Source organism: Trachemys scripta, chromosome 3, assembly GCF_013100865.1.
Source record: "Trachemys scripta elegans isolate TJP31775 chromosome 3, CAS_Tse_1.0, whole genome shotgun sequence".
NCBI lineage: Eukaryota > Metazoa > Chordata > Testudines > Emydidae > Trachemys > Trachemys scripta.
The window spans coordinates 24,576,128-24,603,743 of NC_048300.1; the positions used below are offsets into that span (position 1 = coordinate 24,576,128).

A 27,616-nucleotide genomic window follows, 5' to 3' on the forward strand; every position below is an offset into this window, starting at 1 on the left:
AATGTGCTGTTGTGTAGATTCAGTACATGCAACATATGGAGTAACAGATTTGTACCATGTTAGCAACTACCTCTCCAGTGATTTTAGGTGGCGCTAGCCAAGCATAATGTAGTTTCGACTCATCCAGAATAAGTAAAATTGTCAGATGAGTGATAGTTTTTCCAACTTCAAGTAATCTATTCCAAAGATGCTAATTTGTCAGAAGAAAAATCTTTTTAGCTGGTTGAGAAGTTGGTCATACTTCAGTTTTAATTACCTCACTGATAGGGTTGCCAGTTTTGGTTGGAGGTTTCATCACAACATGATCTTTAATTAAAGATTAATCTTTAATTACTTGAGATTCCAGGACAGTCTAGGAGGGTTGGAAACCCCACTCACTGAAATGAACTGAGAGTTAGTCTACACAGTGGGGTAATGTGTACTACAGGGGTGTGATTTCTAAAATGCACTAACTTGTTGTATATTAATTTGTCCATGTAAACCTTTCTTATACACATGAAATGTTCCGTAGTACACTTTAACACAGGGCCCGCAAGTGCAAACAAAGCAATGCGCTTCAGAAATCATACACCTTTAGTGTGCATTACCCCACCATGTGGACACTGAGTCTCTTTAAAACTAGTAATTATTCTATCAAGCTAAGTCCTCTTGCTGATTTACTAATCTTTATTGGTAACAATTGTCTTATTAGGTGGTAAATATTCTTCCCTTCAGGCTTGCATGCAGTCATCTCCTCTTCATGCATTTTGCTCTCTCAACTTTGCTTCAGCTAACACTATTTTCTGCCCAGAGATATTTAACAACCTTATTTCATTCATCTTGCAAATTAATTTGTGCATTCACCCACAGTTCTCACATTAGTGTGCAGTAGACCACTGCAAAAGTGAAGAGAGGGTCCATGTGTGGAATTACATGTGAGATTGATTGAAAGGTTGTCACTTATAGGTTAGCTCCTCCTACTAGTCTCTACTATTGCACTGGATTTGAATCTTTAAGACTTTGATTATACACAGTTTGATTATTTTAACAGAAAAGTTGCGTCCCTAACTGAAAGTTAAACCGGTATACAAATTGGTATAACCCTTAGTGTGGATACAGTTATATTGGTATAGTGGTGCCTTATACTGATATAGTTTATTCCCCTTCCCCATGGTAGAGCTTACTCCTCGGGGAATTCTGCGCCACTGCACGCACACAGAATTCACATCCCTCACAGATTCCTTCCTTCCACTCCTCCCCTGCCCCTTCTCCCCCCCCCCCCCCGGTAGGGGCTTGTACTGTTTTAACTATAGCAGTGTAGTTTAAATGATACAATTTTTGTGTGTAGACAAGGTCTTGAATTCATGTACTACAGAGAAATAGCAATAGAAAACGGTCTTGTTGTCCAGCTGGTTCATTGAAACACTTCCCCTGCTTTATAGACACCTGTATTTAGTGATAATGGAGCTGTGTAACCTTTTAGTCCTACTCTAAATGGAAACTGATGTTCAGTTGCTCCTGTATGATGATGTCTTATTTTTCATTTCTAGTGGAATAAAAGATAAAAACTTTATGCTGCATTATGAGGTAAGATAGCTTTTCTGTGTTCCATGTGTTTTGTTGCATATTTCACAAACATGAATATGCCTAAGAGTTTATTAATAAAATTTTAAGCAAGCCCTCTTATACCATAAGCATTTCTCATTCTTTGGAATTTGCTCAAAATATTTCACAAAGCAGATATAATTTCCAAATCTGTTATATTACAAGTACCTTTGGTGATTTTTGCTTCATGAACAAGTTTGTGATTGTATGATAGAGAAATGAAGATATAGTTCCACAAGTTTACTTGTGGTTAGCTTGCCTCCCCTGGTCCTCTGTTATCTTGCAACTGCATTACAGTAGAACTTCAGAGTTATGAACACCTTGGGAATGGAGGTTATTTGTAACTCTGAAATGTTTGTAACTCTGAACAAAATGTTATGGTTGTTCTTTCAAAAGTTTACAACTGAACATTGACTTAATACAGCTTTGAAACTACTATGCAGAAGAAAAATGCTGCTTTCCTTAATTTTTAGTAGTTTATGGTTAACGCAGTGCTGTACTGTGTTTGCCTTTTTTTTTTTCTCTGTGCTGCTGCTTGATTGTGTATGTTCCATTCCAAATGAGGTGTATGGTTGACTTGTCAGTTCGTAACTCTGAGGTTCTACTATGTTCTCTGACGACAAATGTTGTTTGCATTTATTAAATGCAAATCCAGGATACAACTGGGGTGGTCAACTATCAGGGAGTAATGGTGCCAGAGAGGAAATGCGTTGGCTGAATTCTCACTGCCTCCCTCTAGCACATACTATTAAAAGTAGAGAGATTGCAGGAAGTTTAAAAAAAAAACCCCAAACCCCAAAAGTCTGTAGATGGGAAGAAACAAGACTGGTGTAGAGACAACAAGAAAAGGCAAACACAGGAATGGAGGACATAACAGTTAAGGCATTAAACACTGATGATCATACATAATAAATTATAGTTTGTGTATTTCAGAAAATTAGTATCATTTGCTTGGTGGAGTGAAATTGACAGCAAACTACATCACTATGAAGTAAATCAGATTACCCCTGCTACCTAAAGCTATGGAACATAAATTGGATAGTTCAGTGGTTTGAGCATTGGCCTGCTAAACCCAGGGTTGTGAGCTCAATCCTTGAGGGGGCCATTTATGGATTGGGGGAGAGGGGACTGTCAGGGACAGTACTTGGTCCTGCTACTGAAGGCAGCGGACTGGACTCAATGATCTTTCAAGGTTCCTTCCAGTGCTATGAGATAGGTATATCTCCATATATTACTTTTTTTTAATATTTATTAGTTCATTATTGTGTCTCCAACAATGTCTAGTATCAGACATTTAAGAGGAAAGTGCAAAAATCCCCCAAATAGAAAATGTATAAAATGGAATTTTAGTTGATAAAGAATTTTACGGCTGATGACTTTTAAAGTTTATACAAAAATGAGGAGTCCGGTGGCACCTTAAAGACTAACGGATTTATTTGGGCATAAGCTTTCGTGAGTAAAAATCCCCACTTCTTCAGATGCATGGAGTGAAAATTACAGATGCAGGCATAAATATACTGGCACATGAAGAGAAGGGAGTTACCTTTCAAGTGGAGAACCAGTGTTGACAAGGCCAATTCAGTCAGGGTGGATGTGGTCCTCTCCCAATAATTGATGAGGAGGTGTCAATACTAAGAGAGGGAAAATTGCTTTTGTAGTGAGCCAGCCAGTCCCTATTCAAGCCCAAATTAATGGTGTTAAGTTTGCAAATGAATTGTAGCTCTGCAGTTTCTATTTGAAGTCTATTTTTGAAGGTTTTTTGTTGAAGGATGGCTACTTTTAAATATGTTATTGAATGTCCAGGGAGATTGAAGTGTTCTCCTACTGGCTTTTGTATGTTACCGTTCCTGATGTCTGATTTGTGTCCATTTATTCTTTTACGTAGAGACTGTCCGGTTTGGCCAGTGTACATAGGAAAGGGGCATTGCTGGCACGTGACGGCATATATCACATTAGTAGATGTGCAGGTGAATGAGCCCCTGATGGTGTGGCTGATGTGGTTGGGTCCTCTGATGGTGTTGCTAGAGTAGATATGGGGACCGGGTAGGCAACGGGGTTTGTTACAGGGATTGGTTCCTAGGTTAGTGTTTCTGTGGTTTGGTATATAGTTGCTGGTGAGTATTTGCTTCAGGTTGGAGGGTGGGGGTCTGTCTGTAATTGAGGACTGGCCTGTCACCCAAGATCTGTGAGAGTGAGGGATCATTTTCCAGGATAGGTTGTAGATCGTTGATGATGAACTGGAAAGGTTTTAGCTGGGGGCTGTATGTGATGGCCAGTGGTGTTCTGTTTTCCTTGTTGGTCCCCTGCTGTAGTAGGTGACTACTGGGTACCCGTCTCGCTCTGTCAATCTGTTTGCTCACTTTCCCAGGTGGTTATTGTAGTTTTAAGAACACTTGATAAAGATCTTGTAGATGTTTATCTCTGTCTGAGGGATTGGAGCAAATGCAGTTGCACAAGTGTACGTTTGGTTTATACAAGTGACTAATGTATTTTTTTTTCTTGATACTCGTGCTTTTGGGAGGGTATTGATACTTGTTTGCTTCAAAACAATCAATCAAAGAAGGAAAGGGTACCACATGCTGTTTTACTTGCTATATGAAAATTGCATTTTTCTAGTTTCCTCCTTATGCAACTAATGAGATTGGCAAAGTTACTGGTGTCAACAGAAGAGAACTTGGACATGGTGAGTGATACCTAGAGAAGTTAAACATTATTATTCTAGTACTTCATTTAATCACTTTTTGTATTGATAGAGTATTTTGCACCTTTAAATGCAGGTGCGCTTGCAGAGAAAGCTTTGAAGCCAGTTATTCCCCAAGATTTCCCTTTCACAATAAGGGTTACTTCAGAAGTCTTGGAGTCAAATGGTATTAAAATTTCATTTTCATTTTTTTACCTAATGGCAAGACCAAATATGCTTCTTTAAATTCCCTGTATTAGATAAACTATGCTAGCAGTTCTAGCTAATTAATTTGGTTTGCTATTTAATGGTGCTAGTTGAAATTCTGAAAATGACAAGGATGTGCATGTTTCTGAACCTCAGTTATGGTTGTTAGAGAATTGCTTTAACTTGCAAAGCAGTAGACCTGAAATAAAAGGGGAAGACATAAACTGAAGATTAATAAATGGCATATTTCCCACAAATTTTTCTGATGAAGTTCAGTGTTCTAAACCCTTTGTGATAGCAAGTGTAGTCCATTGAATTTCTGGGGAACCCTGTCAGCTGGCCAGTAAGGGGTTTAATTTTAGAATTACCAAAGAACTTCTCTAGCTAGTTTTGCTTGTTACTTTTGATAGATACATCTCCATTCTCTGACTCTCTGTAGGATCTTCTTCAATGGCTTCAGTATGTGGTGGAAGTTTGGCATTAATGGATGCAGGTACAGTATGTAAAATTCATACAGTGGATAAATTCATTTATTCATTAAATGGCTATACATTTGGGCATGACAGGATAATACAATTATTTTAATTTATTTCTATTAGGAGTTCCAATATCAGCTGCTGTGGCAGGTGTAGCAGTAGGACTGGTTACCAGATGTCATCCTGAGAAAAATGGAGAAATTGAGGATTATCGTTTGCTGACAGACATCCTAGTGAGTGTTTATAGTAGGTTTCCCCCCTCAATTTGTTTCCTCTTGTCAGATAAGGCTTCCAATTTCTCTCTTTCAATATTTCTCCAGAATACTTTGGGAACATGTAATACCAAATTACTGAATAATTATGGATATATTTTCTGATTTTTTTGGGGGGGTTCCCCTGCCCTTTTGGGGGAAGATCTCCTTAAGCATATCTATTAACCATATTTTAATTTTATGTGTTTCCTTTAAGCTCAATTAACTTCTTCACTTCTAGTGAGTTTGCCTCTTCTATTTGGGGGAAGAAGAGGCACAACTTAGGCCATGCGTACACTAGCACTTACGTCAACAAAACTTCTGTCACTCAGGGGTGTAAGAAAACACACCCCTGAGTGACATAAGTGCTCGTGTACAGAGCTATGTCGGCAGGAGATGCTACTCCCGTTCATTGAGCTGGTTTTATTATGTTGACAAGAGAGCTCTCTTCTGTCGGCATAACGCAGCTACATGAGCATTCTTGCAGTGGCACAGCTGTATTGGTACAGCTGTGCCATTATAAGCTTGTAAGTGTAGACATGGCTTTAGGGTGGCACTGAAGGTAGGTATCTGTTTGTTGACTGATAAGCAATGTATTTTGAGTAAGGCTTCTACCCTTTCTTCTCCCCAAATAGCTGGTTATTCAGTGAGACTGCAATAGCTCATAGAATCCAAGGGGGAAATGTTCAGAGTTAATGAAGAATAGTGAAATAGTACTAAAGAAAGGCATTGAAGTCTTACGAGAAGCAACTTTGAATCTAGCAAACAAAAAACTCTGTGGCTTATAGGTATAAGGGTGTGACTTAGGAAATGTTTAGCATGGCCCTTTACTGCAGTATCAAATGTGGATTTAAATTGGCTTGTTTAAAATACTTTCTTTCATGTACCCCTATAGGGAATTGAAGATTACAATGGTGATATGGACTTCAAAATGTCTGGTACTAATAAAGGAATAACTGCTCTGCAGGTATCTTAATTTATTAAATCCCCTTAAAATGAAATATAGAAAATATCATTGGACAGCAGCCCTTCCTTACATATTGATGTCACTTAACTCTTTTCCCACATTAGGCTGATATAAAACTACCAGGGATACCACTAAAAATTGTAATGGAAGCCATCCAACAAGCCACAGGTAAGTCCATATTTATATGTTGTACCAATTTTAACGGACTAATTCCTAACTTTTTAATATTTTGTTGCATACAAAGCTCCCATCCTATCTGAACGATCAGTGTGCTGTGGATTGCTAAGATTTAACTTCTGTACATGCTCCTGTATAAAAAGAGTTAAATATTTGAACTCCCATACTATCTCAAGAAAGTCTGGCAGTTCCCAGCACTGTTATAAATTCCAAATCCTGTCAAGAGCTAGGGAAAATGTTTGTTATTCACTCACATAGGCTGCAATTGATAAAGCGGAATGTAAAAGTGTACTGCATGCAGACAATGGGATACTAATGGTTACTAATCCATCACAATATAAATCATATATTGTGGCAGAAATTCAATGATGTATCAGACTATTAAACTAATACTGAATTTGAAATATTAAGTATTTGGCTGGAAGATCTATAATTGAACAATTGCAGCCTACATTTGAGTTTGGCTGGTCTAAAAAAAGGATTTAGGAATCAATATTTCTCCTACTCTCAATTGGCTATATGAAATTAACTTTCCTCCCTTTATTTCAAAACTGAAAAATGACTTGTTGGATCAGAAAAAAACTAAATTTGTCTTGAGTTGGCCATATATCATTGGGAAAAATGAAATTTTTGGCAGCCAATCCCATTTCAGACACTATCACCCAGATACCAAAAGGAACTCTAAAGGAATTACAAATAAAAATTGTGCGATAATAGGTTCCCAAGAGTAAATAAGAAAACTCTGTGGACCCACTCTGAAAGGTGGAATATTGATATTCCAGTTTTAGCTTATTTGCAACTAAATCATTATATCAACTCCCAGAGCATTATATCAAATCACATGTAGTAAACCCAAGTTTCAGGAGACAATTAAGAAGGATAGAAATGCTAATTACAGGAAAGGCTAACTCAGAGCTCCTGATCACTAAATGATGCAACAAATTCTTCCTGATTGACCTAGAAGGTTACCATTGGGGCAATCGGCAAAGGATCTGAAAATGGATACCACTTTGGAGCAATGGAAGATATCTGAAGAAAGGACAAAACTTCATCTATTTCTGTAAATGTTAAGGAAATTTGTTACAAAATACCTTATTCCATTTAAGCTAAGGAAAATTGGACTAATAAATGCTGAAGAGATTGTGTATGAATAGGGACCTTTATGATGGGAATGCCCTAAGATAATATTTTGGAGGAAAATAAATAGAATTTTCAAGGTAACTAAAATTAGGCTACATGTAGAACCCATAGTGATTCTGTTAGGTTACAGACTGAAGGTATGAAGACACTTGGGTGGCCCTTCACAAAGGAGCTAAGGAATGTGCAAAAGCTGGAGAGCTAGTGGAGACTGAAGGAGATTATTGATTTTTGGGAAGGACCTATTGATGACACAGTTACTATGAACAACCAGGTGTATGATGGCTTATTTTTTTGGAAAAAGACAGATCCCCACTCCAAACATTAGTGGTGTTCAAAACAAGGTATGGAAAATCCTTTTAATGGACAGACAGCTTTATATCAGGATCAAGTAGATTTCATAATGTATGGTTATCATTTTTGGAATTTGAACAAATAAATATATAGTAAAAGGTGACCAAATACACATGGATCTTTTGAACGTGACACATACAGTACATGGAAAGTATGTGTATGGAAAGTATGGGCGTGTCTACACTTACCACCGGAGTGATTGATCCAGCTGGGGTTGATTTATCGTGTCTAGTGAAGACGCGATAAGTTGACCGCTGAGCGCTCTCCTGTCGACTCCTGTACTCCACCGGAGTGAGAAGCGTAGGCGGAGCCGACGGGGGAGCGGCAGCAGTCGACCTATGACAGTGAAGACACCGCAGTAAGTAGCTCTAAGTACGTCGACTTCAGCTACTCTATTTTTATAGCTGAAGTTGCGTAACTTAGACCGACTTAGCTCGCGCCCCTCCCCCAGTGTAGATCAGGCCTTACTGTATGTAAGCTTGTATGGAAAGTTCATGTACACTAATGACAAAAAAAGTTTTATTTTTAGAAGGTCTCAGTTGATTGCACCCATTGGGAGAGAAAAGGAAGGAGTGGTACTTTGCTGCCTCCCCCCATCCCCGTGCACCGCTCCCCCCGCTGCCTCTGTCCTTCATCTAGTTACACAGCAACACTTCTGCTCCACTTGGCCACTAAGCAGCTAGCCTCTCAGCCCCTTGAAGCTGCAGTGCCCCTACCCTGGAGTAGAGCATTGGTCAGGCAGAGCCAAAAGGAGAGGAAAGGGAGTAACCCCATCTGTCTCAGCAGCACCTAAGCAATTCCCTTGTGGGAGCACCAGGCTCTCCCACCCCAGCAGTACTAGCACCCTCATTTCACCAGCTCCCCAGTTCTTTTTTGAGTGCTGTCCCTGTGGGTGCTCCACTTCAGGTAACGGTGCGTCCCAGCGCCATTGATCGGAGGCTTTTCCATAGCAGTGCTCGGTTGGGCTGTGCGCATGCTTAGCTGTCTTGCGGCATCTGTTCTTTTGAGCACATGTGCACAGCCCACCCCCCTCAGTTCCTTCTTAACCGTCCTCAGCTGAAGATGGAGCTCTCCACAGTTCAATAACCCGTTCCCTCTAGAGTTTAAAAAATATATAAATTAGTAGTTAAATAATCTTACTGTATATAATCTTACTGTGCATTCATTGCACCAATTTGAAGGCATAGTTAGTTCGTTTAAAAAAAAATGTATGCTTAGCTTTGTTAGTTCTCTAGTTCATAGTTCCCCCTCAGGCCACGCAAACTCATGTTAACGACTATGCCAGGTTCAGTGTGTGAGGCGTCTTGGAGAGATGCACATTCCTTCTAAGTGCATTCATTGCAGCAACTTGAAGACATGAGCCCACTGAGTCCAGGACCTCCACCTGAAGATGATCCTAATGGAGAAATCGCTTCTCCCAGGATCAGACAAGGACAACCACAGCTCCTCAGGAAAGTGCTCACCAGCGCGGTCTAAATCATCAATGAGCACGGCTCCATCCTCCTCAGAAAAGAGCAAGAGAGCCTCGATCCTGCTGAGCGCTCTTCTGCAGGAACCACAGAAAAAGAAACGGTCTCCTGGGTGGTCTCTCCCTCCGATGCTGACGGCTAAGAGAGTGAGTACATATGACTCTCCCAGCACCAGCCACGCCACGGAACTGAAAGACAAAAAGGAGGAGTTGAGACCTAAACCACCACGTCTCCTTCATGGCCCCAACGCATATGGCACCGACAACTGAGCCAGCACGGACCATGCCACTGCCGCCCCCGGTACTGTTCACGTTGTTACTATTGACATTTACCTTGGCACTGACATCCATGGCTGGCACTGACCAGATAGAACCACAAGCCTCCCAGTCGACAAAGCAATACGACAGTGCCAACACCATCAGTACCGCAACACTTCCTCATGCACACTGACATCACCATACCATCGCTACCACAGACAACCTTTGGCACCGAGGGATCGCCAGTTTTAACGCAGCTGACCTCTCCAACGGCCCTTACGGATAGTGAGTCAGATGAGCAAGAGGAAGGAGTCTTCTTGCCACACCTCTCGCCCATATCCCAAGGGAAAGAGGTGCAGAGCTCACTGAAGACCAAAACACAACAAGTGAAACTACCCTTTCCATGGTATGTGCCCCCCATGCCTTTCCCCTTTCAGTGCCTACGTGGAATCCATGGGCAGCATATAAGGCCCAATACACCGCACCCTCCTCACCACAAAGGGGAGAGTTACGGTCCCCACCAGGATCACCAGTTCCTGCTGCATCACTGGGACCAGACGACACAACACAAGACCCCGAGGGGAACATGGGCAATGAAGACACCTCACCCGCACATAACTCATCCTCCTCTCCGGATGAAGCCATCATGCCACTTCCACCAATGATGGCAGATGACTTCAAACAATTCCAAGAATTGTTTAAAAGGGTAGCAGCCAGTCAGAACATCCCCCTTGAGGAAGTCCAGGAAAACCAGCACAAACTACTGCAAATCATAAAGCCATCAGCCACCTCTAAGATAACTCTCCCTATAAACAATGCGATTCTCGAGCCTGCTGACACAGTATGGCAAACACCAGCATCTACCCCTCCAACATGCAAACGTGCAGAAAGGAAGTACTATGTACTAGCCAAGGGCATGGACTTCCTATACTCCCACAACCTAACTCATTGGTAGTGGACGCCGCAACCCACAGGGCGAAACACTCACATGACAGAATTTACTGGGCAGGAAGATATACACCTCATCCATGCTACAGTTGCGCATTGTGAACTATATCATTAAATATGATAATGATAATTATAATAAGCTCTTTGAATTTGCCTCGGAACTTCCTGAGGACAAGAGAGCGGAACTAAAGACCGTACTTGCAGAGGGTCAATTAGTTTCCAGGACGGCATTACAATCTACCCTTGACATGGCCGATACCGCTGCACGTACGACTGCGATGGCCATCACAATGTGGAGAGCATCATGACTCCAAACATCCGCATACCTAAAGAGATACATTTAAAAATGGAGGACTTACCAATTGAGAAAGAGAGACACATTTTCTTGGTGAAAACGGAAAAAGTTCTTCACACAATGAAAGACTCTCGTGCCACACTATGCACGTTAGGCATTTATACTCCTCTGCACAAAAAGAGGAGGTACCAGTCATACCAACACCCAATTTAATCCCCTGCAATCCAGACCGTCTGAGGCGAACAGACAGAAAAACAGACCGCCACGCTGGAGACAGACGCAGCCACAACACGCAGCATCCCAACCTTCAGGCAACAAGCCGCAATTTTGAAGGTTTGGTCGAGGGCCTGAATGACCTCCCCACGACTCCAGCGCATACCACCGTATTTGGCCATCATCTACAGCATTTCCAACAAGCCTGGGAGCTCATTACCCAAGACCGTTATGTTTTGGAGATAAAATCTGGCTAATCCAATTCCCTTTACTTCTTGTCCCCATACCCTCCCCATCCCTCTTCAGGGACCTCTGTCACGAGCACCTTCTCAGACTGGAAGTAGAGCGCCTACTACAGTTAGGAGCCGTGGAACCCATACGAATGGAATACAGGGGAAAGGAGTTTTACTCTCATTATTTTTTGACAGAGAAGAAAAGTGAGGGATGGCGCCCAGTTCTAGACCTCCGAAAACTCAACAAATTCATTCACTCCAAAAAGTTCAAGATGATCACTCTAGGCACGATAATTCCTACGCTGGAACAGGGGGACTGGTTTTCATCCCTCGAACTACAAGACTCATGTTTCCACATCACAATTCATCCAGCCCACGGACGAGTCCTCTGATTTACGGACACGAACATTTCCAATACCGTGTACTCCCATTTGGCCTTTCCACGGCACCAAGGGTGTTCTTCAAGACCCTAGCAGTTGTCACAGCACACTTACACAAATGTGTGATCATAGTCTTCCCCTACCTCGACGACTGCCTTCTCAAAGGACGCACGTATGCAGAGACAGACATATTCACCCGCTCACCTTTGATCTTTTCCAGAACCAGGGACTCCAAATAAACATAAAAAAGTCCACACTAATACTGACGGAACACCTGGAATTCATCGGGGCACGCCTCGACTCAGTACAAGGTAGAGCGTTTCTTCCGAACACCAGAGTTCTAATCATAAAACATCTGGTAGACACAATCTCCTTCTGTCCCCAAGTCGAAACAAGAATTTGTCTACAGCTATTAGTACACATGGCTGCTAACACTTACATGAAAAAACACGCCAGGCTACACATGTGGTGCCTTCAAAGCTGGCTGAACTCAATGTACAGACCCACCAAACACAACATACACAGGCTAGTCAAACCACCCCCCAAGATCCTGGATTCTCTCAGGTGGAGGACGACAGCGGCAAATCTAACGATGAGTATTCCCTTGCAACAACCCCCCAACCTCAGTACTGATCGCAACAGACCCATCTCTATTGGGCTGGGGAGCACACTTAGACACCACAAGGCACAAGGCAAGTGGTCACCAGCCGAAACACACCTACACATAAATCTCCTGGAACTTAAAGCAGTGAGAAATGCCTGCTGTCACTTCCTCCCTCTAATAAGGAACAAATCCATCCGAGTCATGACAGACAACGTAGCATGCATGTTCTACATCAACAGACAAGGGGGGGCCTGATCCCACTCCCTCTGCACTGAAGCCATGATGCTATGGAACTGGTGCATCTGCTATAATATAGACCTCTTAGCCTCTTACCTTTCTGGATGCCAAAACACCACTACAGACACCCTTAGCACAAACTTCTCATGGGAACATGAATGGGAAATGAACCCCACAACTGTTCACAGAATATTCAGACGTTGGAGGTTCCCTTCCATCAACTTATTTGCCACATCCCAAAACTGCAAATGTACTGGTTTCTGTTCCAGAGTAGGACTCGGCCCCCGATCTCTAGGGGATGCCTTTCTAATCCAGTGGGACACCTCACTTATGTACACTGTGACGGGGTCTGCTTACCCCACACTAGCCCAGACAGGGTTAAGCCCATATTATTGATAGCGGCAGTCTCGCCTCCCAGGCGGGCTGGGCATGCTCCAAATGCTCTAGCAGTATAAAGTGGGGAAGCCCAGCTCATTCTGGGCTGGAGGCTGCAGGGGAAGGACCTGTCTGGGAAGCTCCAGCGGAGGAACAGCCACAGCCCCTGTCTGCGCCGGGAATCAGAGCCCTCCCGGGCCCGCTTGAACCCCTGCTACTGGAGGAGCCACAGGAGGCGACCGGCAGAGAAGCCGAAGTCTCATGCAAGATCTCAACGCAAAGACTGGTAGGAAGTGACCCAGGGAGGGTGACGGAGCAGTACCTCCTGCCCAGGAAACCTCAGCATGTTTCGGTAGAATCCCCACACTGAGTCAGTGGCAAATTGCTCCACCACTGTTCGGGCCCTGAGTTGGGGTCTGGTGGAGTCGGGTGGGCCCGGGCCCCCTTACCGGGGCTGCCATACCCCTTGGTGGGCACGCCGCCCCCACCCCCATTGGACTCCGGCCACTAGGCCACGCTGCCCTGCATTCCAAGGGTGGCTCTATTGAACTTTGGCCGCTAGGCCAAGCTGCCCCAATCCTAGGGGCCCATCACCTGTGTTTTGGACTTCTTTGGCCATATGAGACAGGGCAAAGAAGCTCTCTAAATACTTTGCTGCACAAGAATGTATTTGATGATGACAGTGGGAATATAAATAACACAAAGATGCCATTCAGTGGAGAGCATGAGATGTTTCAGGGCATCATAAGACAGGGATGGTTCATGCCCCTTTACAAGGATGCTTGCATTTTTGACTGAAACTGCTAACTCAAGGTTTTGAGAATCTGCTTTTAAAGCTGTTAACCAAACATTTCACAGGAAGTGACTAAATCATGTTAACTGTTACACATGGCCTGTCAACTGTGCCATGCAGCCTTCCTTCTTCCTAAAGCATGTAGCCAGGACTCTCCCAACCTCCTTGTGGAAACCTTCACTACTCTGCTTTGGATGGATAGTTTTTTGGAAAATACATTGTCTAAACAGAAATGTTTGCTTTGTCCTAAAGGTGTGACTAATGCTGAGAGAACATCTTTATTAAACTAAATTGCTTTCTGTGAAAGGAATTTTTTTAGAGCATCTTTATGTAGATCATAAAGGTTAAAAGCATGGTACTGCCTCTCCCAAATAGAGTAGCTTATCCTTCCTAACTGGTAGCTTGGAGTAAACAAAAAAGAACATTTTAAAAATATCATTGAAACATTTTATTAATAGATAATATAAAGAAAAAATGGCGGGGGAAGTGTTACACAAATAACATGAAGAGAATCAAACAAGAACATTATTTTTGTGGTACACCAGAGCTTCTATAATCTTTGAAGGTTTCTAATTCCTTTGACCTGAGGATATTTATATAATTTTTAGCACACTGTGGTGTTTTGGACACTTCAGATTTGAAGCTGTGTACCAATAAATTGTGCTGAAGATGCAGGGCTCTTATAAAGAAGAGAGACTATAGAAAAATTCCTCTAGAATAAGGATATGTCTACACTACGAGAGTAGTTCGATTGTACTTAAATCGAATATGTGGAATCGATATTACAAAGTCAAACGTGTATCCACACTAAGGACAGTAATTCGACTTTGTGAGTCCACACTAATGGGGTAAGTGTCGACATTGGAAGCGGTGCACTGTGGGCAGCTATCCCACAGTTCCCACAGTCCCCGCTGCCCATTGGAATTCTGGGTCGAGCCCCCCAATGCCTGCTGGAGAAAAAAATGTGTTGAGGGTGGTTTTGGGTAACTGTCGTCATCCAACCGTCACTCCCGCCCTCCCTCCCTGAAAGCGCTGGCGGACAATCAGTTTGCGCACTTTTCTGCTGAGTGACAGCGCAGACGCCACAGCACTGCGAGCATGGAGCCCGCTGCGACCATCGCTGCAGTTATGGCCGTTGTCAACACCTCGCACCTTATCATCCACCTTTTCCAGAGGCAGATGCTGAGAAATTGGGCGAAGAGGCTACGGCAGCGCGGTGAGGACATGAAGTCTTGAGAGTGGCACAGACCTCTCACAAAGCACGGGACCCCGTGCCGTGAACATCATGGTGGCAAGGGGTCATGTTGATGCTGTGGAACAGCGATTCTGGGCCCGGGAAACAAGCACGGACTGGGACCGCATAGTGCTGCAGGTCTGGGATGAATCACAGTGGTTGTGAAACTTTCGTATGCGGAAGGGAACTTTCCTGGAACTTTGTGAGTTGCTGTCCCCTGCCCTGAAGCACAAGGACACCCGGATGCGAGCAGCCCTGACTGTCCAGAAGCGAGTGGCCGTAGTCCTCTAGAAGCTTGCAACGCCAGACAGCTACCGGTCAGTCGCGAATCACTTTGGCATCAGCAAATCTACCGTGGGAGTTGCTGTGATGCAAGTAGCCAACTCAATCGTTGAGCTACTGCTGTCAAAGGTAGTGACCCTTGGAAACGTCCAGGTCATCACAGATGGCTTTGCCGCGATGGGATTCCCAAACTGCGGTGGAGCTATAGATGGAACTCACATTCCTATCCTGGGACCAGACCACCAGGCCAGCCAGTACATTAACCAAAAGGGCTACTTTTCAATGGTGCTGCAAGCACTGGTGGACCATAGGGGACGTTTTACCAACATCAACGTAGGATGGCCGGGCAAGGTTCATGACGCCCGTGTTTTCATGAACTCAGGTCTGTTTAGACGGCTGCAGGAAGGTATTTACTTCCCGGACCACAAAATAACTCTTGGAAAAAGCAACAGAGGGTCCTGTGGCACCTTTGAGACTAACAGAAGTACTGGGAGCATAAGCTTTCGTGGGTAAGAACCTCACTTCTTCAATAACTCTTGGGGATGTGGAGATGCCTACAGTGATCCTCGGGGACCCAGCCTACCCGCTAATGCCCTGGCTCATGAAGCCCTATACAGGCGCCCTGGACACTGAAAAAGAACTCTTCAACTACCGTCTGAGCAAGTGCAGAATGGTGGTGGAGTGTGCTTTTGGACGTCTCAAGGGGAGATGGAGAAGCTTACTGACTCGCTCTGATCTCAGCGAAACCAATATCCCCATTGTTATTGCAGCTTGCTGTGTGCTCCACAATCTCTGTGAGAGCAAGGGGGAGACCTTTATGGCGGGGTGGGAGGTTGAGGCAAATTGCCTGGCTGCTGATTACGCCCAGCCAGACAGCCGTGCGATTAGAAGAGCCCAGCGGGACACGCTGTGCATCCGGGAGGCTTTGAATGCTAGGTTCCTGAGTGAGCAGGGTAACCTGTGACTATTAAGTTTGTTTAAAGAGAAGCAGAACCTGCCCCCGTTTCTTTACCCACTTACTGTTGACTATCCTTTCCAGCTACATACCCCGTTCACCCCGTCCCCTCCCTTCCAACACACGTTTAAAAATAAAATAAATGGAACTTTGTTAATGAACACCGTTTTCTTTATTACGGATTTTGCGGTAAAGTGTTGAAACTGGGACGCAGACTGTGGTGGGGAGCGGGCGTAGTGATGGAAAGAACGCTTCTTAACTCGAAGAATGACAGGCTCCTGCTCCTAGAGAGGTCCGCAGTGGTGGACTGGTTGTTTCAACGGAGCCTGTCACCCCTCCTTTTCGGAACTCTGTGTGTGGGGGCTATGTGACTGTGGCAGGGGAGGACGGTTACAGATCACCTGCTGCGTGGCTCTGAGATCCAGGATAAGGACCGCAGCATAAGATCTCTATCCGCCCTCCCTCGCCACAAAGTCACATGGCTCCCCCCCCACAGAACATGAAAACCACCTCCCAGACTGACCAGGGTGCCTAGTGACTGCAATGTGTGTGTGACCTTCTGCTGAACCTGCCCCCGTCTCTGTACCCTGGTAAAGGTGACTGTCCTCTCCAATTACCAACCCCCTTCCCCCCCTTCCAACACACTCTCCCCTAAAAGAACGTGATGGAAACAGTAATTAACAGAAACGTATCTTTTATTAGCAACTACACAGTTAAGGGATGAAACTGGGACGGGGGCTTGGGTGAGGCGGGAAGGAAAGGACTTATCAAATTTTTGGGAATGAGAGCCTTCTGGTACTTGAGCAGTCTGCAGGGATGGAGTGACAGTTTTCACGGCCCCTGCTGCCCCTCCTTCTTGGGACTTTGGGTGAGGGGGGTATGGGAGTTTGTGGCGGGGGAGGGCGGTTAGAGAGAGATTGCAGCGGGGCTCTGTCCTCCTGCCTCCGGTCCTGCAGAACATCCACAAGGCGCCGGAGCGTGTCCGTTTGCTCCCTCATTAGTCCAAGCAGCGTTTGAGTCGCCTGCTGGTCTTCCTGCCGCCACCTCTCCTCCCATTCGCTGTGTGCTCGCTGGTATTGTGACATGTTCTCCCTCCATTGGGTCTGCTGGGCCGCATCTGCTCGGGAGCAGCCCATAAGTTCTGAGAACATGTCGTCCCGTGTCCTTTTCTTTCTCCGCCTAATCTGCGCCAGCCTCTGCGAGGGGGATGCCAGGGTAGGTCGGGAGACAGTCGCAGCTGTGGGATGGGAAAAAGGGAGTGAATTCCTCACAAAGATAATTTTTTGTGAACAATGAACATAGTCTTTCTCTGTGAACAAGACCATGCACAGCACCTATCACATGCGCACTCAGGATAAGGTCAAATTTTCGGCCTTCGCATTCAGTGCCTGGGGTCTTGCAGTGGAGATCAGACAAGCGGGGCAGGACAGTGGAATTCGGATAGCAGGCTGACATGGTAAGCCGTAGACTTTTGGCTGCTTAAAACTTAAATTAGAGCAGTGCCCTCCTTTCACGTTCAAAGCAATGCTTCTATCGTTGGGCAGTTCCTGCTGCCAGCAATCCGGCAAGCATGAACTCTGCCCCTGTCCCACCCCCTCGCGGCTGTCCCTGGGAAAGATCCCTGTATGCTGCCCCTCTCCCGCCTCCACCGCGTGGCGGTAAACCGCGGTGACAGTTCTGTAAAGGAACAGGCAAGCAGTCCCAATAGTAACATTCCCCTAATTCTAAGCAGGTCACCATGAGCGACATCACTCTGCTGAGAATTTCTGAGACTGAGAAAGAACGCATGCTGCGTGAAAGCCAGCAAAAAACAGGGCCGTATGCCGCCATGCTGTGCGAGGCAATGATCCCAGAGCACTTGATGATAGCCTGGCGCGGAAAAGTTTCCTACCACGGAGGACGTGATAAGTCCGCTCTCCCCAGGAACCTCATGCAAAGGCTTTCCAATTACCTCCAGGAGAGCTTCGTGGAGATGTCCCATGAGGATTTCAGCTCTATCCCTGGACATATAGACCTTCTTTTCCAGTAGCTGCACTGGCAAGAACTAAAAAGTAGAGCGCCTAGGGCAAACAAATCATGAAAAACCCATTCTTGATATTCCTGTTCTGTTCAAAATAAATGTTTACTTGTTTAAAACACTTACCGACTGATCCTTCCCCTGATTCAGGGTCTGGGTTAACGCCTGGGGACGGTTGGTAGGGGATCTCTGTGAGGGTGATGAAGAGATCCTGGCTGTCTGGGAAATCAGCGTTGTAAGCGCTGTTGACTGCCTCGTCCTCCTCCTCACCTTCCTCATCTTCCCCGTCTGCTAACATCTCCGAGGAAGCGGCCGTCGACAATATCCCATCCTCAGAGTCCACAGTCAGTGGTGGGGTAGTGGTGGCGGCCGCTCCTAGAATGGAATGCAGTGCCTCGTAGAAACGGCATGTCTGGGGCTGGGATCCGGAGCGTCCGTTTGACTCTTTGGTCTTCTGGTACGCTTGTCTCAGCTCCTTGATTTTCACGTGGCACTGCGTTGCATCCCGGCTGTATCCTCTCTCTGTCATGGCTTTTGAGATCTTCTCGTAGATCTTTGCATTCCGTCTTTTCGATCACAGCTCCGAAAGCACGGACTCATCGCCCCACACAGCGATCAGATCCAAGACTTCCTGATCAGTCCATGCTGGGGCCCTCTTTCTATTCTGAGATTGCATGGTCACCTCTGCTGGAGAACTCTGCATCGTTGCCAGTGCTGCTGAGCTCGCCACGATGTCCAAACAGGAAATGAGATTCAAACTGCCCAGACAGGAAAAGGAATTCAAATTTTCCCGGGGCTTTTCCTGTGTGGCCGGTCCGAGCATCCGAGCTCGGACTGCTGTCCAGAGCGTCAACAGAGTGGTGTGCTGTGGGATAGCTCCCGGAGCTATTAGCGTCGATTTCCATCCACACCTACCCTAATTCGAATTTAGCGCTACTCCCCTCGTTGGGGAGGAGTACAGAAATCGAATTTAAGAGACCTCTATGTCGAACTAAATAGCTTCGTTGTGTGGACGGGTGCAGGGTTAATTCGATTTAACGCTGCTAAATTCGACATAACCTCCTAGTGTAGACTAGGCCTAAGAGGTCATTATGGAGCCTATAATATCTCTATAATTTATGCCACATCAATGGCAAATACTACATTTGTCATGCTAGATGCTCACATTAGGTTAGCCTCCTTGTATCCTACCTCTCAAATTTAAAAGCAAACATAATGTAAGTTTATATTCACTTTAAACATAGTACTGTCTTTTTTTCCACAGTTGCAAAGAGAGAAATCTTACAAATTATGAACAAAACAATTGCGAAACCCAGACCAAACAGAAAAGAAAATGGACCAGTTGTAGGTAATATTGCATGTACAATAACTCCTCACTTAACGTTGTAGTTATGTTCCTGAAAAATGCCACTTTAAGCAAAACAATGTTAAGTGAATCCAATTTTCCCATAAGAATTACTATAAATGGGAGGCTTGGGTTCCAGGGAAATTTTTTTTTTCCCCAGACAAAAGGCATTATATACATTTTAAAACAAGCAATTTAATACAGGTATAAGATTTAAACAATTTTAAAGAAACAATACTACAATTATCATTGCTGAGTATGAAGCTTGGTTGAGGTGGTGGAGTCAGAGAGTGGAAGAGGGTGGATTGTCCGCCTGCTCCTCTTGTTGTTCTTGCAAGCACAGGCACCGACTTTGCCAGGGGTGGGGGGCTCAACCTTTGGCCCATCCACTCCACCCCTTCTCTCCCTCCCCCCCTCGCTCCTCCCCTCTCCCCCCAGTTTCCTGCCCGCGGCAATCAGCTGGTTTGCGGCGTTCAGGAGGCTGGGGGGAGGAGTGAGGATGCAGCACGCAGCCTTCCCCCTCCCCCCAGACTCCTGAACACTGCAAACCAGCTGATTGTTGTGGGCAGGAGGCAGGGGAGGGAGGGGGAAGGCTGCCTGCCGTGTCCTCGCTCCTCCCTCCAGCCTCCTGAATGCCTCAAGACAGTTGATTGCCGTGGGCAGGAGGTGGGGGGAGTAGGGAGAAGGCGCTGGTCTGCTGGGTCCACTGGCGGGTGGAAGGCATTGGGGGGGGGCCATAAGGGAGCTGATGGGGGGGCTGCCAGCCGTGGACAAAGCAGGTGACCAAACGACGTTATAGGGGAGCATTGCACAACTTTAAACGAGCATGTAATGTAATGGAGCAGGGACGTAACATCGAAACAACATTAAGTGGGGATTTTCTGTACATAATTGTGTATTGTTAACTTTTAAGCTGAGATATTTGAAATAAGCTTCTGTTTAAAATATTTTGTTATAATGGTCCTCAATTATATGTAGGTGGTTTTGTTTTTGTTGGCTCAGTGTTTCCCTCTCCCCCGCCAAGATTTGTGAAACTTGGTTAAATTTAAGGATTTCAAATGTTGTTTTGAGGATGGGAACTTTAAACTTCCAGTTCTATCTGTTTGTTAACTTACACAGATTTAGTGAGTGATATGTACGTGTATATGAGTGCTGGCTTTGACCTTCTGTGTAATTTATATCTGTTAGAATTCCTGATCAAAAACTTATACTGACCCAGGTTCTGATTTTCTTTGTAGTTAAACTTCAGTCATTGAGAGACAAACATATTTCATTAGCATATTTAGCAAATCTTTACAAACCAGGCTACTAAAATTAAAATATAAATGAGTATCACTTGATTTTAGAAATATCACAAGAATTTATAAACTCTGCATTTCAGACTGTGACTTACATGCTATTTTTCAGAAACTGTTCAGGTACCCCTGTCAAAAAGAGTGAGGTTTGTTGGCCCAGGTGGCTATAACTTAAAAAAACTTCAAGCTGAAACTGGTAAGAGAATGTGATTTTTTTTTTTTTTTTTTTTTTTAATTGAAATTGTATAGATGTGATATTGGCTCTCTTCAGTGTATGGGAAACCCTTACTCTGTGGGATTTCATTTTATTGACAGTAGTAGCACACTAGATTATTAAATGCCTAAAGACTTTGTTAATGCAGAGTTAACATTGCCCAGTGATGTCTTGTGCCCTTCTGATATCTGGGAGTGGCTAAAGGTAAACCTCAGAAAACCAGGAAATATAGTGAAGGTAAGCTTCTCCCCCACAAGGCAACCTTAACTCTGTCCCTGGAGCTGGCAATAGTCTCTGGGAATGGTTCAGTAAATGGAATGGGATGTGGGGTGTTTTGTCATTATAAGTAGACATGATGACGTTCTCAGAGAACGTTCTATAGTGTTATGCTTCCAAGATTGGAATTTCAGCATTTGTCTGTGCACATTCCAACTGCCTTCATTGTTATGTGTAACTGAATTGAATGGTGGAGGGATGAGTTGGAGCAGAACTCGGACTGTGAGAGGAGAGGTGCATGTGTACTTTGAAGGATCAAGTGTGCCTTATTTCAGTGCTGAGATTTGTATGTTGTGTCTATAGAGATACACAAGGGTGTCTTTTTGCTATGGGGATTGTCAGCAGTCCAGCGGCATACACGCCAATGGACTCCCAGGCTCATTGGGGGATAATTGAAGGCAGTGTCACAGAAGAAATCTTTGGGACAGGGTTGACGGGAAGATAAAATTTAGCAGGTTTGGGGTGGGGTGTATTTAGTAGGTTCAGGGCATGTATTGACTACAAAATTAAGTCAACCTATGTTGTTCCTAAAATGTTCTGTAGCATCTGTAAGGGCAGAATGCTACTATGGATGGTGTTGACATTCTAGGTGTTGCTGAAACAGGACAGAATTTAGATTGTGTTGCAGGATAGCATACATCTAGGGCTCAGACTCTCAGTCCCTGGGTACAGCTCGGGTTCTATGATCACAGCATAACACTTTGAGCCACCCAGTTACTGTGACTACAGCCTGCCTGGAAATCTGTTGCTTCAATAGAGCAGTTCTATACAATGTTGTCTAGCCACAATATAAACAAATGAGTGTAAGCCCTGATTAGGGCGTTAATATTCTGATGACAGTACATTGACATGATTTACAGTTTTGGTGTAAGTGAAGCCTTCTGGTAAAATTCACTATAAAACACCAAGCCCACACAAGATCACATGCTCCCATAAGTCTTAATATGGGTCTGCAATAGTATGAATTTCCTCTTTATTGGGTTAGCTGTAGAGGAAATTCTAATTTCATATTTGTCATCAGTGTTTAATTCCATGTGCATTTTTATTTTTAAGGGGTAACAGTGAGTCAGTTGGATGAAGAGACGTTTTCTGTGTTTGCCCCAACGCCTAATGCTATGCACGAAGCACGAGAGTTTATTAACGAAATCTGCAAAGATGATGTAAGGACAGACTTTCATTATTTGCTTTGTATTTCTTTATTTTATGAACCTGTGTCTTACACCTTTTTGTTGGTTTTTTTTTTTTCCCTGCAGCAGGAGCATCAGTTGGAATTTGGAGCAGTTTATACAGCCATAATAACTGAAATTAGGTAAGATATACTTGTCTTATGAAGTTGAGATGAACTCATACATATGTACATACACTTTTATTATATCAAGAAGTCTAATTGATACCTGGAATATTTTTTTAAATGGTCACTTACAATATAATTAGAGAGACTTACGTTAACTCATTATATATATATATATATATATATATCCCTTTAGAAACCAGAAATCCAGGTTCTGGGGTTATCTTATGGTATGTCTACACTACGAAATTAGGTCGAATTTATAGAAGCCGGTTTTATAGAAATCGTTTTTATACCGTCGATTGTGTGTGTCCCCACATAAAATGCTCTAAGTGCATTAAGTCGGCGGACCGCATCCACAGTACCGAGGCTAGCGTCAACTTCCGGAGCATTGCACTGTGGGTAGCTATCCCACAGTTCCCGCAGTCTCCGCCGCCCATTGGAATTCTGGGTTGAGATCTCAAAGCCTGATGAGGCAAAAACAGTGTCGTAGGGGATTCTGGGTACATGTCGTCAGGCCCCCCACCCCGTGAGAGCAGCGGCAGACAATCGTTTCGTTCCTTTTTTCCTGGGTTACCTGTGCAGACGACATACCATAGCAAGCATGGAGCCTGCTCAGCTCACCGTCACCATATGTCATCTGGGTGCCAGCAGACGTGGTACTGCATTGCTACACAGCAGCAGTTAATTGCCTTTTGGCAGTAGACAGTGCAGTATTACTGGTAGTCGTCATCGGCTATCTGGGTGCTGGCTGACGTGGGACTGCATTGCTATACAGCAGCAGCTCCTTGCCTTTTGTTAGCAGATGCTGTATTACGACTGGTATCCATTGTCGTCGTACTCCTCAGTGAGTTCGGTCAGAGGCGCCTGGGCAGACATGTTTTGTCTCCTGGAGACTCAGTCCTGCCGGCAGTCCTATTGCACCGTCCTGACGATGACAGCTTGCAATCGTAATGCAGCATCTTCTGCCAAGCACCCAGAAGATGCCGATAGCTATCAGTCATGCTGCACCGTCAGCTGCCAGCCTAAGATGTAAAAGATAGATGGACCAGATTTGTTCTGTATTCCTTTGCTTCCCCCTCCCTCTGTGAAATCAATGGCCTGCTAAATCCAGGGTTTTGAGTTCAATCTTTGGGGGGGCCATTCTGTGTGACAGTTGTTTGTGTTTCTCCCTGATGCACAGCCACCTTTGTTGATTTTAATTCCCAGTAAGCCATGTCATCACTCGCTCCTCCCTCCCTCCGTCAAGCAATAGTTTCGCGCCTTTTTTCAGCCCAGACGCCATAGCACTGGGATCATGGAGCCCGCTCAGATCACCGCGGCAATTATGAGCACTATGAACACCACGCGCATTGTCCTGGAGTATATGCAGAGCCAGAACATGCCAACGCAAAACCAGGTGAGGAGACGATTGCAGCGCGGCGATGAGAGTGATGAAGAAATTAACATGGACATAGACCTCTCACAAAGTACGGGCCCCAGCAGTGTGCAAATCATGGTGTTACTGGGGCAGGTTCATGCTGTGGAACACCGATTCTGGGCCCGGGAAACAAGCACAGACTGGTGGAACTGCATCGTGTTGCAGGTGTGGGACGATTCCCAGTGGCTGCAAAACCACTTTCATGGAACTTTGTGACTTGCTTTCCCCTGCCCTGAAGCGCCAGAATACCAGGATGAGAGCAGCCCTCACAGTTGAGAAGCGAGTGGCGATAGCCCTGTGGAAGCTTGCAACGCCAAACAGCTACCGGTCAGTCGGGAATCAATTTGGAGTGGGCAAATCTACTATGGGGGCTGCTGTGATCCAAGTAGCCAACGGAATCAAAGACCTGCTGATATCAAGGGTAGTGACTCTGCAATGGGATTCCCTAACTATGGTGGGGTGATAGGGATATGGGTTCCGTCTATCTTGTCACCGGAGCACCAAGCCACTGAGTACATAAACCTAAAAGGGTACTTTTCAATGCTGCTGCAAGCCCTGGTGGATCACAAGGGACGTTTCACTAACATCAACGTGGGATGGCCGGGAAAGGTACATGATGCTCACGTCTTCTGGAACTCTGGTCTGTTTCAAAAGCTGGAGGAAGGGACTTTCTTCCCGGACCAGAAAATAACCGTTGGGGATGTTGAAATGCCTATAAAAAGAACAGGAATACTTGTGGCACTTTAGAGACTAACAAATTTATTAGAGCATAAGCTTTCGTGGACTACAGCCCACTTCTTTGGATGCATATAGAGTGGAACATATATTGAGGAGATATATATATACACACATACAGAGAGCATGAACAGGTGGGAGTTGTTTTACCAACTCTGAGAGGCCAATTAAGTAAGGGCGGGGGGGAACTTTTGAAGTGATAATCAAGATAGCCCAGTACAGACAGTTTGATGTGAGGTGTGAGAATACTTACAAGGGGAGATAGATTCAATGTTTGTAATGGCTCAGCCATTCCCAGTCCTTATTCAATCCTGAGTTGATTGTTGTATCTAGTTTGCATATCAATTCCAGCTCAGCAGTCTCTCGTTGGAGTCTGTTTTTGAAGTTTTTCTGTTGTAACATAGCCACCTGCAGGTCTGTCATTGAATGGCCAGACAGGTTAAAGTGTTCTCCCACTGGTTTTTGAGTATTATGATTCCTGATGTGAGATTTGTGTCCATTAATTCTTTTGCGTAGAGACTGTCCAGTTTGGCCAATGTACATGGCAGAGGGGCATTGCTGGCACATGGCATATATCACATTGGTAGATGTGCAGGTGAACGAGCCCCTGATGGTATGGCTGATGTGATTAGGTCCTATGATGATGTCACTTGAATAGATATGTGGACAGAGTTGGCATCGGGCTTTGTTACAAGGATAGGTTTCTGGGTCAGTGTTTTTGTTCAGTGATGTGTGGTTGCTGGTGAGTATTTGCTTTAGGTTGGGGGGTTGTCTGTAAGCGAGGACAGGTCTGTCTCCCAAGATCTGTGAGAGTAAAGGATCATCTTTCAAGATAGGTTGTAGATCTCTTACTTAATTGGCCTCTCAGAGTTGGTAAGACAACTCCCACCTGTTCATGCTCTCTGTATGTGTGTATATATATCTCCTCAATATATGTTCCACTCTATATGCATCCGAAGAAGTGGGCTGTAGTCCACGAAAGCTTATGCTCTAATAAATTTGTTAGTCTCTAAGGTGCCACAAGTACTCCTGTTCTTTTTGCGGATACAGACTAACACGGCTGCTACTCTGAAATGCCTATAGTTATCCTTGGGGACACAGCCTAACCCTTAATGCCATGGCTCATGAAGCCGTACACAGGCAGCCTGGACAGTAGTCAAGACCTGCTCAACTATAGGCTGAGCAAGTGCAGAATGGTGGTAAAATGTGCATCTGGACGTTTAAAAGCTCGCTGGCGCAGTTTACTGACTCTGATAGACCTAAGCAAAACCAATATCCCCATTGTTATTGCTGCTTGCTGTGCGCTCCACAATATCTGAGAGAGTAAGAGGGAGACATTTATGGCAGGGTGGGAGGTTGAGGCAAATCGCCTGGCCGCTGATTACGCACAGCCAGAGACCAGGGCGGTTAGAAGAATACAGCAGGGCGCGGTGCGTATCAGAGAAGTTTGAAAACCAGTTTTGTGACTGGCCAGGCTACAGTGTGAAACTTCTGTTTGTTTCCCCCTGACCCCCCCCCCCCCCCCCCGTTCACTCTACTTCCCTGTAAGCTAATTACATTCCCCTCCCCCCTTCAAGCATCGCTTGCAGAGGCAATAAAGTCATTGTTACTTCACATTCATGCATTCTTTATTAATTCATCACACAACTAGGGGGATAAATGCCAAGGTAGCCCGGGAGGGGTGGAGGAGGAGTGAAGGACAAGGACACACTGTAGTTTAAAACTTTAACTCTTATTGAAGGCCAGCCTTCTGATGCTTTGGCAATCATCTGGGGTGGAGTGGCTGGGTGGCCGGAGGCCCCCCCACCGTGTTCTTGGGTGTCTGGGTGAGGAGGCTATAGAACTTGGCGAGGAGGGCTGTTGGTTACACAGGGGCTGTAGCGGCAGTCTCTGCTCCTGCTGCCTTTCCTGCAGCTCAGCCATATGCTGGAGCATATCAGTTTGATGCTCCAGCAGCCGGAGCATCAACTCTTGCCTTCTGTCAGCAAGCTGACGCCACCTATCCTCTTCAGCCTGCCACTTGCTCTCTTCAGCCTGCGATTCAGCCCGCTACCTCTCCTCTTGTTCATATTGTGCTTTTTTGCACTCTGACACTGACTGCCTCCACGCATTCTGCTGTGCTCTGTCAGCGTGGGAGGACATCTGGAGCTCCGAGAACATATCATCCCGAGTCCGCCGTTTTCTCCTTCTAATCTTCACTACCATTTGCGAAGGAGAAACATTTGCAGCTGGTGGAGGAGAAGGTAGAGATGGTTAAAAAAGACACATTTTACAGAACAATGGGTACACTCTTTCACGTTAAATTTTGCTGTTCACATTACACAGCACATGTGCTTTCGTTACAAGGTCACATTTTTCCTCAAGGGCCTGCTGGTTTGGTGTGAGAGATCACTCACGCAGTGCCATGCAACAGAATTCGGCTTGCAGGCAGCCATGGTAAGCCACAGTCTTTTGGCTTTTTTAATCTTCTTAATATGTGGGAATGGTTTCAAACAGCAGCGCCCTCATTTCCCATACCAAACACCCATTGTGTTGGCCATTTAAAATGGGTTTGCAATGTAAAAGGAGGGGCTGCGGTTTCTGGGTTAATATGCAGCACAAACCCAACTAACTCCCCTGCCCCCCCCACACCCAATTCTCTGGGATGATCACTTCACCCCTTCCCCCCCACCGCGTGGCTAACAACAGGGAATATTTCTGTTCAGCTGAGCAGGAACGGGCACCTCTGAATGTCTCCTTAATAAAATCACCCCATTTCAACCAGGTGACCGTGAATATCACTCTCCTGACGATATCAAAGAGAGATAAGGAATGGATGTTGTCTGCATGCCAGCAAACACCGGGACCATTCGCTGCCATGCTTTGTTATACAATGATTCCAGACTACGTGCTACTGGCCTGGCGTGGTAAAGTGT

The 27,616-nt window shown here is 45.0% G+C and overlaps 1 protein-coding gene across 2 annotated transcripts in view; it reads left to right on the forward strand.

The window, feature by feature from the left end:
- The window catches only part of PNPT1 (polyribonucleotide nucleotidyltransferase 1), a 56,916-nt gene that overhangs the window by 17,494 nt on the left and 11,806 nt on the right, over positions 1 to 27,616 (forward strand). For both annotated transcript variants that reach the window (XM_034764297.1, XM_034764298.1), the window contains 11 exons: positions 1,530 to 1,566; positions 4,201 to 4,267; positions 4,362 to 4,451; positions 4,911 to 4,964; positions 5,071 to 5,180; positions 6,094 to 6,165; positions 6,270 to 6,333; positions 19,390 to 19,473; positions 20,878 to 20,961; positions 22,309 to 22,415; positions 22,509 to 22,564. In XM_034764297.1, coding sequence (XP_034620188.1) covers positions 1,530 to 1,566; positions 4,201 to 4,267; positions 4,362 to 4,451; positions 4,911 to 4,964; positions 5,071 to 5,180; positions 6,094 to 6,165; positions 6,270 to 6,333; positions 19,390 to 19,473; positions 20,878 to 20,961; positions 22,309 to 22,415; positions 22,509 to 22,564 — 825 coding nt within the window. The remainder of the gene's footprint in view (positions 1 to 1,529; positions 1,567 to 4,200; positions 4,268 to 4,361; positions 4,452 to 4,910; positions 4,965 to 5,070; positions 5,181 to 6,093; positions 6,166 to 6,269; positions 6,334 to 19,389; positions 19,474 to 20,877; positions 20,962 to 22,308; positions 22,416 to 22,508; positions 22,565 to 27,616) is intronic.